Below are 12,792 nucleotides of genomic sequence, written 5' to 3'. Positions count from 1 at the left end.
AAAACCTGGAATTTTACGCAAAGGGGACCATAAATTCACAGCTCCTCTTAAAATCATAGAGAAGAAGGGACCTTACACCTATCGACTTTCTCATGGGTGGGTATGGAATGCTTCTTATCTTGCACCTGCCTATGCAACAAGAGGAGATTATGCCAACACCCAGTCTGCATTGGATGACTTCACCGTAGTACCAACACAACAAGACATTGCACTGGAACCGGGGCTTGACAGATGACCCGTCAGACCCAGCCGACCACCTGTCTGGACTAGAGACTACGTTATGTAGTATCTACAGTGTTTTCAGTGTAATATTTCTGCCAACGGTATAGTGTCTTGTTTCATATTTGTTCCTGTGGTTAGAACAATAATGTTTATTTTAATTGGGAGAGTTTCTTAAGAGAGGAGGGAATGTGGTGTTTAGATGTTGCTTGTAATTATTAGAATTGGGAGCACTGGTTGTTGGGAATCTGAAAGGACAGGAAACAGGAAGGAGTGGGGAGGAGTTGAGAGGCTGGGAGAGAGCTACAGAGGGTGCAGCAGCAGCTTGGTAAAGAGGTTTCCACTTTGAAAATAAAGCCCTGTTGAAGCTTGTCAGTACTTGTCAGTTGGTTGAAGCATGAAGGGACATATGAATCTTTAGAGCATCTGGCATGTAAATATTTTGGGATGCCAGCTACAACAGTGCCGTGTGAACACCTGTTCTCACTTTCAGGTGATATTGTTAACAAGAAGTGGGCAGCATTATCTCCTGTAAATGTAAGCAAACTTGTTTGTCTGAGCGATTGGCTGAACAAGAAATAGGACTGAGTATACTTGTAGGCTCTAAAGTTTTACATTGGTTTATTTTTTAATGCAGTTAGTTTTTGTACATAATTCTACATTTGTAAGATCAACTTTCATGATAAAGAGATTGCACTACCATACTTGTATTAGGTGAATTGAAAAATACTACTTTTGTTTTTTACAGTGCAAATATTTGTACTTCCCACTTCCTGGGACCCAATAGGAGCACTCTCCTGTAACCATCTGGACTGACCCCGTCACACGAGTTACGTGGGCAGTTCACATGCTTCTGATGGCAGAAGAGGGGATAACTTTCCTGCCTAGAGTAATTTGTTATTGGTCCATCTTTTCCTTTCCAAAATGTTTATTCCATGGGGCTATCCAGTTCCAGTCAGTCCTTTGCCTCATTACTGAGATGGCCCCCAGGAAAGCCAAGTCATGGCAGTCAGGGTGGTTTCAGGTTTGTGGACTCTGGTCCTCTAGAATCACATTGAGAGATTTCATATAAGACATCGAAGAGCTGCCATAAGGTGACTTCTAGCAAGCATGAACCCAGGCTGCATGAGAATAAAAAACTCAATGAGAACTGCTGGGTGCCCTTTCTCAGCTCCCAGGCCCATCCCTGCTGTCCATTTGTATGTTAACTTTTCAGGACATAACTAGTGAGCGCCAGTGGGAACTCCTGTGCAAGCTGAGCCAGGCAGGCCATTTGGTGAACTTCCTCCCTGCACCATCCTGGAAGAGAGTGTTCTGCTCTTGCCTGATCCTGTGGCTGAGATGAAGACTTTCTATGGAGACCAAGCAGTCAGGGACCTTATAAGAAGATGGCTCTGCTTTGCCAGGCTCTGCCAGAGGCGCATTGTTTTCTGCCAGCACATTTTGGGAAGACGTTCCTTCTCTCTGAAATTGGCTGCTGGGCTCTTAATACCTCAATGATCTCGCCGCACCTGACTTTGGCTGCAGCTCAAGCTTCATAGCTCAGAGCTCGGCAATAGAAACAGTGGTGTAAATATTCTCTCTGTCCCTTTGGACTGGAAGTTGCCAAGATCTGCTTTCTGCTCTAGGAAACTCTTGCTTTCCATTAGCAGTCAGGGATCTCTGCTATACAGGATGTGGGAATTAAATATGGGTTGCTAGAGAGAATCTTTGTCCTGTTAAGATATTTTTATTTGCATCCCTGACAAATTTCCTAATGTACTCAGAAAGGCAGGAAGGTTAAGCTCATGGCAAATGCATTCACATGCCCAATAAATCAAAGATTTAAGGGAGTCTTCCTAAGGAACCTGGCTAAATGAAAGTTGACCATGACTTTTAAGACAGTGAGGAGATGCTCCAAAGGTCTCTCACTCATGCAATGATTGTTCCTGCAGCAAGATTGACTTGAAAGCATTCTGGAGGAATTCTGTTTATTGTCCATTAGCTCAGTTTAATGGTCCCAGACTTTCAGCAGATGCCTGTAGAAATATGCCCTCCCAGCCCTATGTTGTACATCACAACGACCTAGAGGTAAGACAAATACCATGAGTATGTGTAGCAGATGTTTGGCCAGATGGGTACAGGCCAGCATGACAAACAGAGGAGCTAGTTTGTGTCTCTGCACCCAGTACTCTGTGGTCCTTAATTCACAGCTCTCCATACTTGTATTCATCTGCACGTGTGTACAATGGGCACACGATCCTGGCATTTGGCTTCCCTTGGACCCCCTAGCTCCCTAGTCACAGTTGCTCCTGAGTCTGCCAGGGTGGCAACACATAATGTACCATCACGCTGTATCAGTGGCTGGAGGAAGGGCAACGGGTGCCCAACCTCTACCTGCCCTGTCTCTGCCACCTTTTCCTGCTGCCTCCTGGACTCCCAGGGGCCTTCACAGGGTCTTGGAGAGGAGGGCTGAGGGTCAGCGATGACTGTGCTGGCACCACCCTCCATGCTGGAGTGGGGAAGTCCCTCTTTCGTCCTTATCATACCCAGCTATGGGGAGTGAAAGGAGAGGGGACAGTCTCATCTCACGGAAGTGACACAGCACGAAGGCAGCCTCAGAGTGTAACATACTCCTCACAAGTGGTGGGAAAGCTGTAACGTAGCAGGAAAAGCTACCAAGAGAAGATGGAAGCTCTGCATATGCCTTTTTGTATCCTCTTCCCGCATTGCAGCCTGGCCTCACCATTGCTTCATCCTTTATGGTGCGCCAAAGGACGCTCTTGGCCTGGCCCCTTCACGCACAACAAATCTGTTCCTTGTGAGTATCCAGAGTCATAGCTGTTGACTGGATTGACGTAGCTTAAATCTCGATTACTTTTTATTCGTTAGCACTGGAAAAATGAACACAGCTATGAGATGGGGGTTGGATTCTTTGGGACTATGCGTGATCAATGGATTTGCCAACTGGTGGCTTGTCTCCACTTATGAGGGGATCAACACATGGTGATCGATCCACCAGGGGTCAATTTAATAGGTCTAATGAAGACCTGCTAAATGGACTGCCGATCACTCTCCAGTCGACTCCAGTACTCCACTGGAAAGAGAAGCATAAGGTATTGACCTAGTGCAGTATAGACACTGCAAAAAGTCGACCTAACATATGTTGACTCCAGCTACATTATTCAGGTAGCTGGAGTTGTGTAACTTAGGTTGACTTAGCCCTGTAGTGTAGACCTGCCCTAAGACTCTGAACCTACACTGGACAACATGAGGGCAGACCCCCATGGCTTAGTCTATACTGCAAAGTTTTGCTGGCATAACTGTGTGGGCTAGAAGTGTGTGTGGGGGGGAAAATCACACCTCCCAACTGACATAGCTAGGCCAGCAAAAGCCTTAGAGTAGATGCAGAGCTACCAGCAAAAGAGTCAATCCACTGACATAGCTTATGTCATTTGCGGAGGGGATTTAACTGTGCTGGCAAAAGAACTCCTTGTGTCAGTATAGCCCGGGTCTCTTCTAGGGGCTTTTCCGGCATAGCTCTACTGGTATACCTATGCCAGCAAAGCCTTTGTAATGTAGACAAGCCCTTAGAGTCAGTGAGGCTCAGGGCAGACAGATGTGCCTGACAACAGAGTTGTTTGCAGGATCTAAGTCCCAATCAGCAAATCTGTATCAAACACGGAGCCCCCAAATGCCAGTTTTGCAGTCTCTCTTTTCAAAGTATAATGCCACTTTAACATGTAATAGATGTATTTGTATTTCAGTATTTGGTGAAGTAAATGGTTTCCTGCTAACTGGACTCATTGGATATTAACAAAACAAGCAGCTCCTTGGAACCACAGCTCAGTCTCTCTGGCATTTCTCAGTCATGCACCTCTCTTGTGAATGCTTTGAACCAACAACAAAAAGCAAACTGCATTTTAATGTATAACAAAGTAGGTTAACATTTTTTTCTCCAAATTTCATCCATCTCCCTGCAACATGCAAGGAAATCATGAAGCATAAAATAATCAAAGTATACCCCAACATTTCATATATATATATGAATATACATAACATATATAGAGCAAGACATAAGTAACAGAGCTAGGCACTGGATACACAGAAAGGTCTCTTCTTCTCTGAACCCTGATCAACAGTACAGTCTCCTTCTGACTGCACATGTGTGCTGCAATAGGGTGATGAACAGAGCTTTTAATTAAAACTGGTATTGTCTTCATTGTAACTGCTACAGAATTTAGGGTTCTATTCTTCTCTTAGATTTGCACCACACAGTTTTTGTACTGGTATAATTATGTCAACTAGGGGGCTGATTTTTATACCAAGGAGTTACACCCGTCCAACCTCTGCTGTTGATGAAGTTATAAATGTGCTCCTGCTGGTATAACTACACCCACGCTAGGGGCATTGTATTGCTTTAACTAGACTGGCATAGTTGGTGTACAACTATTATGTATAGACAAAGCCATGGGGTGTACAAGGAAGGAAGGGTTTTAAAAAGTGCTTAGTATGGAACTATGTTAATGCAAACTAGATACCTTTTAGTTCGCACCAGTAGGGTCTACCTGGGGCAGCTAGAGGGCAAGACTTTACAGCACTCTACAAAGCACACTCCCAAAGTCCGGACTGCCCTAACTCTTCTCCTGTTGGCTTCAATAGGAGCAGAGTTTGCCCAATGCAGAGTGCTTTGGCAAAACTGACATCGTTCCTATTAGTAGTAAAGGGAGGTAGGCACACACAGCTGGGAGGGAGTCAGACCCGTGACACATCTTTGACCTTCCAAGGGGAGGGTGAATTTAGGAATTGTAAGTAAACTCAAAGTATGAAATATTTTGACTTTTTGGTGTAAAAATCAACTCCCCAAATATTTCCATTTAGAAATGCCACCGTGGTGTCTCCTGGGAACTGTAGTTCTGGTACCTGGTGTTCCCATTCTCCTCTACAGGCCTGGCTCCCTGGTTGGACTACATCACCCAGAATACATCATGGGCGATAAAGTCTGGCTGGGGAGCACAGCCCATAGAGGAGAATGGAGACATGAGTCACCCAAATTACAACTCCCATAAGGTACTGCTGAATAAAATATTTCAATTTTTGGCCAAAATCTGAAAACTTTTCATTTGTTTGGCATTTGGTTATTCAATGAAAAATCAAAAATTTCCATGGAAAGCAAAACACTTTCAATGTAAAGCTGCATTTTGTCAAAACCCCAATTTTCCATCAAAAACAGTTTGACAGAAAATTTTCGACCAGCCCAAACATACACAAAACTTCCCAATATTTTTCCCACTTAACTTACAGTAGTTGGGTCATTGTGGCTCCATTTAAATACAGAGGACTTGACTGAGCAAAGCACTTAAGTTCTTTTCTAAAGAGAGATGGAGCTAAGCACATGCTGAAGTTAATTAGGTGCTTCAGTCGTATTGAGGTCAGACAAACACATGCTTAACTTTAGCATGTGGGTAATTTGGTGAACTGGAGCCAGAAAAAGGACAACAGATTTGTACTGGGACATAGATAACTTTGCTTGGGGGCAGAACCCTAGTGGAGGCACTAATGTATTAAGTTTTGTGAAAGTCCAGAAGTTTGATATAATGAATAATCAATGACATGACAAAAATATAAACTGTTGAACTAAGTGACACCTGGCTTTAAGATTCCATATTTCATAACTAGAAAAGGGCAAGGGGGGAAAAACAAAAAAATCCTTTGGTGGGTCATTGAAAATGAGTTCGGATTGGGTAAAATCTTCCTGAGCTGAGTGATCAAAAAGACATGCACTCAATCCCTGATTGTAGATTGCTCTGTATGAGCCTTCTGAGTCACCTAGTTGAGTTCAATTGGAATCCCAGAGGGATAAGTTACAAATGCATACAGTATTCAATATGGTATTTTCTCTGCACGCCCAAATAGGGGCTAAGGCGATACGCTCAAGTATCTTGTAGGCAGATAGGGATAGACAAATAAAACACACATTAGTATACAAACAAGACTGTTGCCAGGCAATAGCACATTGCTACATTGATAATTATCCCCTGCCACATCATAATGCCACACATTATATATTTATACCGAATGATTAGATAGGGTGTTGAAGCAGCCACATGGAGCAATGGCTCTAAGTCAACTATATTCCAATCAGGTTCAGGGATTTGGCATCACCCAGCCACTGTATAGAACATCACACACCAGCAAAGAACACATTGAGCTAAATCCTTCTCCCATTTACTTTTCAATGGGTTTGCGTTGGGGAAACAAGGAGAATCTGGCCCAGTGTCCTTATATAAAAACTGAGCCAAATTCTGGGATGAACTACAACTTGTGCAACTTCACCAAAGTCATTGCTACTGCATAAAATATAAGACAACACAATATGCAGCTTACCCTATCTATTGACTCTCATGGCTTTTGATAAATAAGTCAGAATAGTACATAGAAAAGTTACCATAAGCCTTCGCTATATTTATGTGGGGAAAACAACTGTATGGACAGTACAGGTAAAGCAGTGGTTCTCAAACTGTGGGTCGTGACCCCATTAAAATCAGGGCTGACTTAGATTTGCTGACGCCCGGGGCTGAAGCCTGAGTCCCATCGCCCTGGGCCAAAGCCGAAGCTTGAGGGCTTCAGCTCTGGCCGACGGGGCTCAGGTTACAGGCCCCCTGCCTGGGGCTGAAGCTCTTGGGCTTCAGCTTTGCCCCTCCCTGACCCCCGCACCTGGAGTGCCTCAGGCTTTGGCCCCCCATCCAGGGCAGTGGGGCTTGGGCGGGGTCAGGCTTTGGTCCCCATTCCTGGGATTGTATAGTAATTTTTGTTGTCAGAAGGGGATCACGGTGCAAGGAAATTTGAGAACCCGCCGGAAAAGTAAAATAAGTCAGTAACGGGCATATAGGCATTTTTGTTAGCACTTATACGCTTGGGTTGATTTCAGTCATTTGGTCATGTACAGTCACTCGAAGGGTAGATGCTGTTTGGATTTAGAAGTGCCCCCATTCATTATCCAGATGGTATCACGCATGACTTCCCAATGGACAAGAGCAAATGCACAAATAATGCTTGCAAAGACTGCAACCATATCTTCACCCCCTTTAATTAGAACGCTGGGCCACAGTGTTCAAGCCGGAGATCGGACAGAGTCTTATGGAATTTCCATTGCAGCATCTCAGCCACTTTTTGACATCTGTGTCCTTTGTCTTGTTAATTACCTGACCTGGAAAACTCATTGGAAACTCCAAGTACTTGTTCCTGATTTTTTAAAGCTTATTGTGGCTCAGTTACTTTAGTGCCTAATCCAACCCTAATTATTGGTGCTTAATTCTCCTTGGTTCTGCTCAGAAGAATGATCAGAAGACAATTGGTTGAGAAGGTTATAGCTTCTTCAGTACAAAATGCCTGAGCGTTCAAGTCTGTCTCTGTGGAACCCACAGGAGAGTGTCTCAGGAGTGTGTGTGTGTTCACTTAGAAAAAGCCTCCAGCCACAACAATTATAATAATATGGAAATATTCACACATCATCAGTAAAAAAAAAAAAGGCTTGCCAATCCAAGGCCATGAAATCAGTCCACAGCTGGGAGCAGGGTCTTTTCTTTCTCTATTGCTACATTCGCTCTCAGTACTTGGAGAAACCCGCACTGTCCTTAGTGATTGTAGGAGTAAATTCCACGGAGGCATTCTCTTCATTTTGGAGACACTGCTGAGCAGAAAAAGGAGAGATGAGTTAGAATCGCAATCAGGCAAGGAAAAAAGGAGAAGCAGTGCCATCAGCATCTCACTAGAGTGATGAAAGGGGAGGATTCAGAAATTCCAAGGCCAGAAGGATCATTGTGATCATCTAGTCCAACCTATGCCAGAGAACCTCCCCAAAATAATTCCTAGAGCAGAACTTTTAGAAAAATGTCCAATCTCAATTTCAAAATGGTCAGCGATGGAGGATCCAACCATGACCTTCAGTAAATTGTTCCAGTGGTTTATTACTCTCACTGTTAACAATTTACACCTTATTTCCAGTCTGAATTTGTCTTAGCTTCAACTTCCAGACATTGGATCATGTTATACCTTTCTCTGCTAGACTGAAGAACCCATTATCAAATATTTATTCCTCATGTAGGTACTTATACACTGTGATCAAGTCATCCCTTAACCTTCTCTTTGTTCTGCTAAATAGATTGAGCTCCTTGAGTCTATCACCATAAGGTATGGTTTCTAATCCTTTAAAATCATTCTCATGGCTCTTCTCTAAACCCTCTCTAATTTACCATCATCTTTCTTGAATTGTGAGTGCCAGAACTGGACACAGTATTCAGCAGCAGTTGCACTCATGCCAAATATAGAGGTAAAATAACCTCTTTACTCCGACTCAAGATTTCCCCTTTTATTCACCCCAGGATCACATTAGCTCCATTGGCCACAGCATCACACTGAGAGCTCATGTTCAGCTGATTATCTACCATAGCCCTAAATCTTTTTCAGAGTCACTGCTTCCCAGGATAGCATCCCCCATCCTGTAAGCATGGCCTACATTCTAGCCACTTCTCAAAATTTGGCTCGTAGGCCAAAAATAGTTTGTGCTATTGGCTCAAGGATTGTTATTATAATAGACTTTTCAAATACTGCTTTGAACGCTGTCTGTGTAAGGGGTTGTGAAGAAGAATATGCTGAAATGGCATTGTTAAGATAAAAAGTGGGCTTGTTTGCATTTTTAAAGCCATTTTTATAGAACAATGGCTTTCAAGAAATACTGATATACCAGACATTTTCTTTCCTCAATGGGTTGGAAGCTTTTAGCTCTCAGTTGCAAGTTTCAAAATGAATCTGCACATATTCAAAATCCATCTGCATTGTGTCGGTATAACTACAATAATTACAAAACCAAACCTTATATAATGTTCATATGTCTCAGCTTATCACTTAACATGCACAGCTTGGTTGTTCTTGTGTCTGTCCAGTTTTCACACCTTAACATATGCCCCCCTCACCTCACCTTGAACTAAATATTGTAAGTGAAGAGCTGCTGCTGACTCTTCATCTGCCTATCTGTTAATGACATGGGAGGAAAATTTGGTTCCAACTGGTAGAAAAGTCCTCTCAAACCAGCTTCCCTGGGAGGAGTCACTGAGGAACCCAGAACGGGTTCCTTAGGCCTTTGGTAGTTACACAGTTTTGGACTGCTCTCGCCATGACAGCGTATGGTATTTTGTTGCTGGGGAAGGGACGTCACGTGAGTGGCTTTAGGAAATGCAACATCATTTTCAAAGGATAAGCCACTGTTCTCATATTCCCATGAGGCTAACATGACATTACTAGATAACGTGCTACATGATAAGGACTTCAATGAGTTTTCAAGAACATTGTCCATTTGCTGGTTTCCCACCCGGGAGCGAGTGTGACACCAGCTACTTGGCTCCAAGCAGCTGGCCAGTGGAAGTCCATTGTGTTGCATTTGAGCTGGCCTGCAATGAGCTTGAGGATGCATCCTTGCTTGCATCAGTTGCTGCTGCTGTGTTGACAACTGTTTGTTCTGAAGCATCTGCTGCTGCTCTTTATTGTAAAAATGTGGCATTAAGTGAGGTCCATGTGAAGATGTATGTTGGGGAAAGGAATGACTTCCAGACAGGTGGCCAGCTTCTAATGGATTAGATTTTTGCACAAGAGAACCAGATATTTCATTCTGTAGAGCTTGCACTGGAGACACCTGCATTATGCTGAATTCTTGCATGCCCTGGTCAGTGTAATGAAGAAATCCAAGGATTTGTTACTTGTGATCCAAAAAGATTCTGTTGGTTAGTTGCCAGTAGAGTTTGTGACTCTATCTCCATTGATTTGATTCCCAGTTGATTTGGAGTGTCAGATTTCCAAACATCTAACGAGTGACCTCTTGGAGAATTATTCTGATTGAAACTGATGACTGGATTCATTGAAACCAATGGGTCTGGCCAATGACTCTCTTGTGAATTCATTTTTAATGGAGCTGGATGATTTGAGTCAATCAGAGTTGAGCCCTGATGTGTCTGATTTTTAGGAATAACATTCCCCCAGGAAACTGGAGCAGGAGCCTTTGGCTGAAATACCTGTGCAGGATTTGTTAGATTAATTTCCGTAGTTCGCTGGTTATTAGAACCCAAGGTACTTAGTATATTTCCCACTTAGCAAATTTGCTTGATCAAAAGGTGCTTGCTTTTCTGGTTTAGAAGTGATATCCTGGGACATATTGGTGACTAAAGGACCCTGAGGATCATGGTCTAGTGAATTTTGCTGTGAAGTATACATTGGATTTTGGAATCCAGATGGTGTAGAGGCTGCTGAATTAGTCCCCCAGAAATGGTGACAATTCACCAGAGGATTGCTTTGCTGATTGCATTTCCTATTATTGACAAGCTGGTTTTGAAGTGTGTTTAGCTGAGTGCTTTGTGGAATTTGTTCCAGAGGAATTTGTTGAATAAGGGCCTGAGATGAAGCCATCACATCATACCATGGGAACCCCAGATTCTTTCCATTATCATTTTTAAACAATATCTCCTCCACACAGGAGGTCACCTCATCATTCAGCCTCTCCTGGAAAGCCTGGGCCACAGGCTCCTTGGTGTCCATCTTGCGCAAGATCTCCTCCCATTGCTTTAATTCCAGGTCATCCATTTCCGGGCTCTGCAGAGTCTTAGAGATGTCACCATCCACATTGCTCTTTTCAAAGAGTGTTTCAATGACGGCTAGAAGTGAGTCATTCTCTTTGACAGTTCTCTTGTTTCCGTAATCCAGCCATGGCTCTTCCAGCACGTCAACAATATCTGCCAGGGAGAACTGTGGCATGTTACCGGCATGGGAGACGTATACGGATTTGTCTTGGTTCATCATGGCCCCTAGGAGCGAGTTGGGATCTATTGAACCCTGCCCCACAGGGGTGTCTCTCTTTGCCTTTGAGACCTTCTTGGTGTGCAAGGAGTCCAGGAACCCTGGCGGATTGTTTTCATACAGGACTGCTTCACCCGTGGCAAAGTGAAAAGGCAGCTGCAGGCTCCGCTTGCACAAATGCTCCTCTCCGTCTTCATTCCTGCAGATATATGAATGGGACATTAAGAAGAGGGTGACAAGACAATGAAATACACAGGACTGGGCAAAAAACAGCTGCTAGATAGTGAGACAAGAGCCAACAAGTTGGCATCGGTCTGGGTGTTTTATCTATTTAAAACCCTACAACTGGGGGGTGGTGGTTTGTTTTTGGGGGATGGGGTTGGACAAGTTGCTTTGTTGTCTGGCTTGCTCTGAAGTGGGAAATGCTCCCAACTCAGATAAATGGAGCCAGAGGTTGTGCCGAGTGTCAGTGTGGCTTACATAGCTCTGTTGAAAGGCTATTTTTCATAGGTTTTGGTTTTACAGATGTTAAGACTGCAAGGGACCATTATGAGCAGCTGGTCTGACCTGCAGAACACCGGACAGTTTACCAGCCTACGTTCTAGAGACCTGCCCCAGATCTGAAGACACCTAAACTTTGGGGAAACTTGGATCCCATCTTTGCGGCTTGTGACAAGGAACAATTTCAACACAGCTGCATTTCAGCGAGGCAGGTGATTTTGTCCAAGCCCTGAGGAAATGGGTGCTGTGGGGTGAAATCCTGACTTGAGTGAACTCAGTAAGAGTTTTGTCATTGACTTCAATGGGGCAGGATTTCACCCTTGCCATCTGCAAGGACACTTACGACAGGGCCCGCTGCCTGGAAATGATACAGTCCGGTTGGCCTCCTTTATACACCAGTCTCGCATTCGCTTGGACCCAGACCCAGCCTCCTTTCTTTGTCAGCAGCCTGAAAACGGTCATTCCGCTGTCTCCGGTTTTCATCACTAGGGCAAACAGAAGAGGACAGCAGTCTAAGCTCAGCAAAATGCAGCAAGAAATAGCCGTCAGCCTGCTCCTGTCTATTTCATCCAGAAAAAAATTACCAACAGAGATCTGCAGAACCACGTCATGGTCCAACTCACAAACCATGCAGGCAAACCCTTTACAGTGAGACTTGTATAGCCACGCACTGGCCTTAGTTGGAAAAGTGTATAATGTTAAAGGAAATCCTTACTAGTCCTGGGTTCATTGCCTGGGATCAGCATTGGGATATAAAACCTCAGATAGGACATAAAACCTCATGTTTCAGGGTTTAAACCAACCTATAACTACTAGGGATGAGAATGAGACCTTCATTGGGCAGATTACCACACAATTGCCTATCAGAAGCATCTGGTGCTGGCCAAGATACTGGGCTACATGCACTTCAGGGGTGATCCAGTCTGGCTATTCCTATGTTCCTATGAATTTTCTCAGTGACTCTGGGATGTTTGAGTCTTGGTGGTGTGACATGTTTGTCCGTTAGCTTTTCATATCTGGAGGGCTGCGGTCAAATCAAACCTGGATCACAAATGAGTGATTTCAGAAGGTTCAGTCAGATTCCTAGTGGATGTCTGTCTACATCACAGAAACACAGCGCAGCTTAACAGGCAGTTTCTGGATAGGAGGTTAGGACTAAACTAACTTGGGCTGCTGCAAGTCGGAATTCAGAGCTTGTCTACATGTGGAAATTTACCAGCATAACTATACCAGTCTGACTGTACCACC

The 12,792-nt window shown here is 43.9% G+C and overlaps 1 protein-coding gene across 1 annotated transcript in view; it reads right to left on the bottom strand.

The window, feature by feature from the left end:
- Positions 1-9,755: 9,755 nt before the first annotated feature.
- Positions 9,756-12,792, bottom strand: part of LOC141996272 (aryl hydrocarbon receptor-like) — a 164,230-nt gene continuing 161,193 nt past the window's right edge. Inside the window, exons 9-10 of the mRNA XM_074968256.1 lie at positions 11,888-12,029; positions 9,756-11,242 (exon numbers count right to left, since the gene is read on the bottom strand). Of these exons, the coding sequence (XP_074824357.1) occupies positions 10,309-11,242; positions 11,888-12,029 (1,076 nt within the window). The 3' untranslated portion in view covers positions 9,756-10,308. The remainder of the gene's footprint in view (positions 11,243-11,887; positions 12,030-12,792) is intronic.

Source organism: Natator depressus, chromosome 11 (assembly GCF_965152275.1).
Source record: "Natator depressus isolate rNatDep1 chromosome 11, rNatDep2.hap1, whole genome shotgun sequence".
Classification (NCBI taxonomy): Eukaryota; Metazoa; Chordata; order Testudines; family Cheloniidae; genus Natator; species Natator depressus.
The sequence above is the reverse complement of the archived record's forward strand: the minus strand, read 5'-3'. Positions and strand labels throughout refer to the sequence as shown.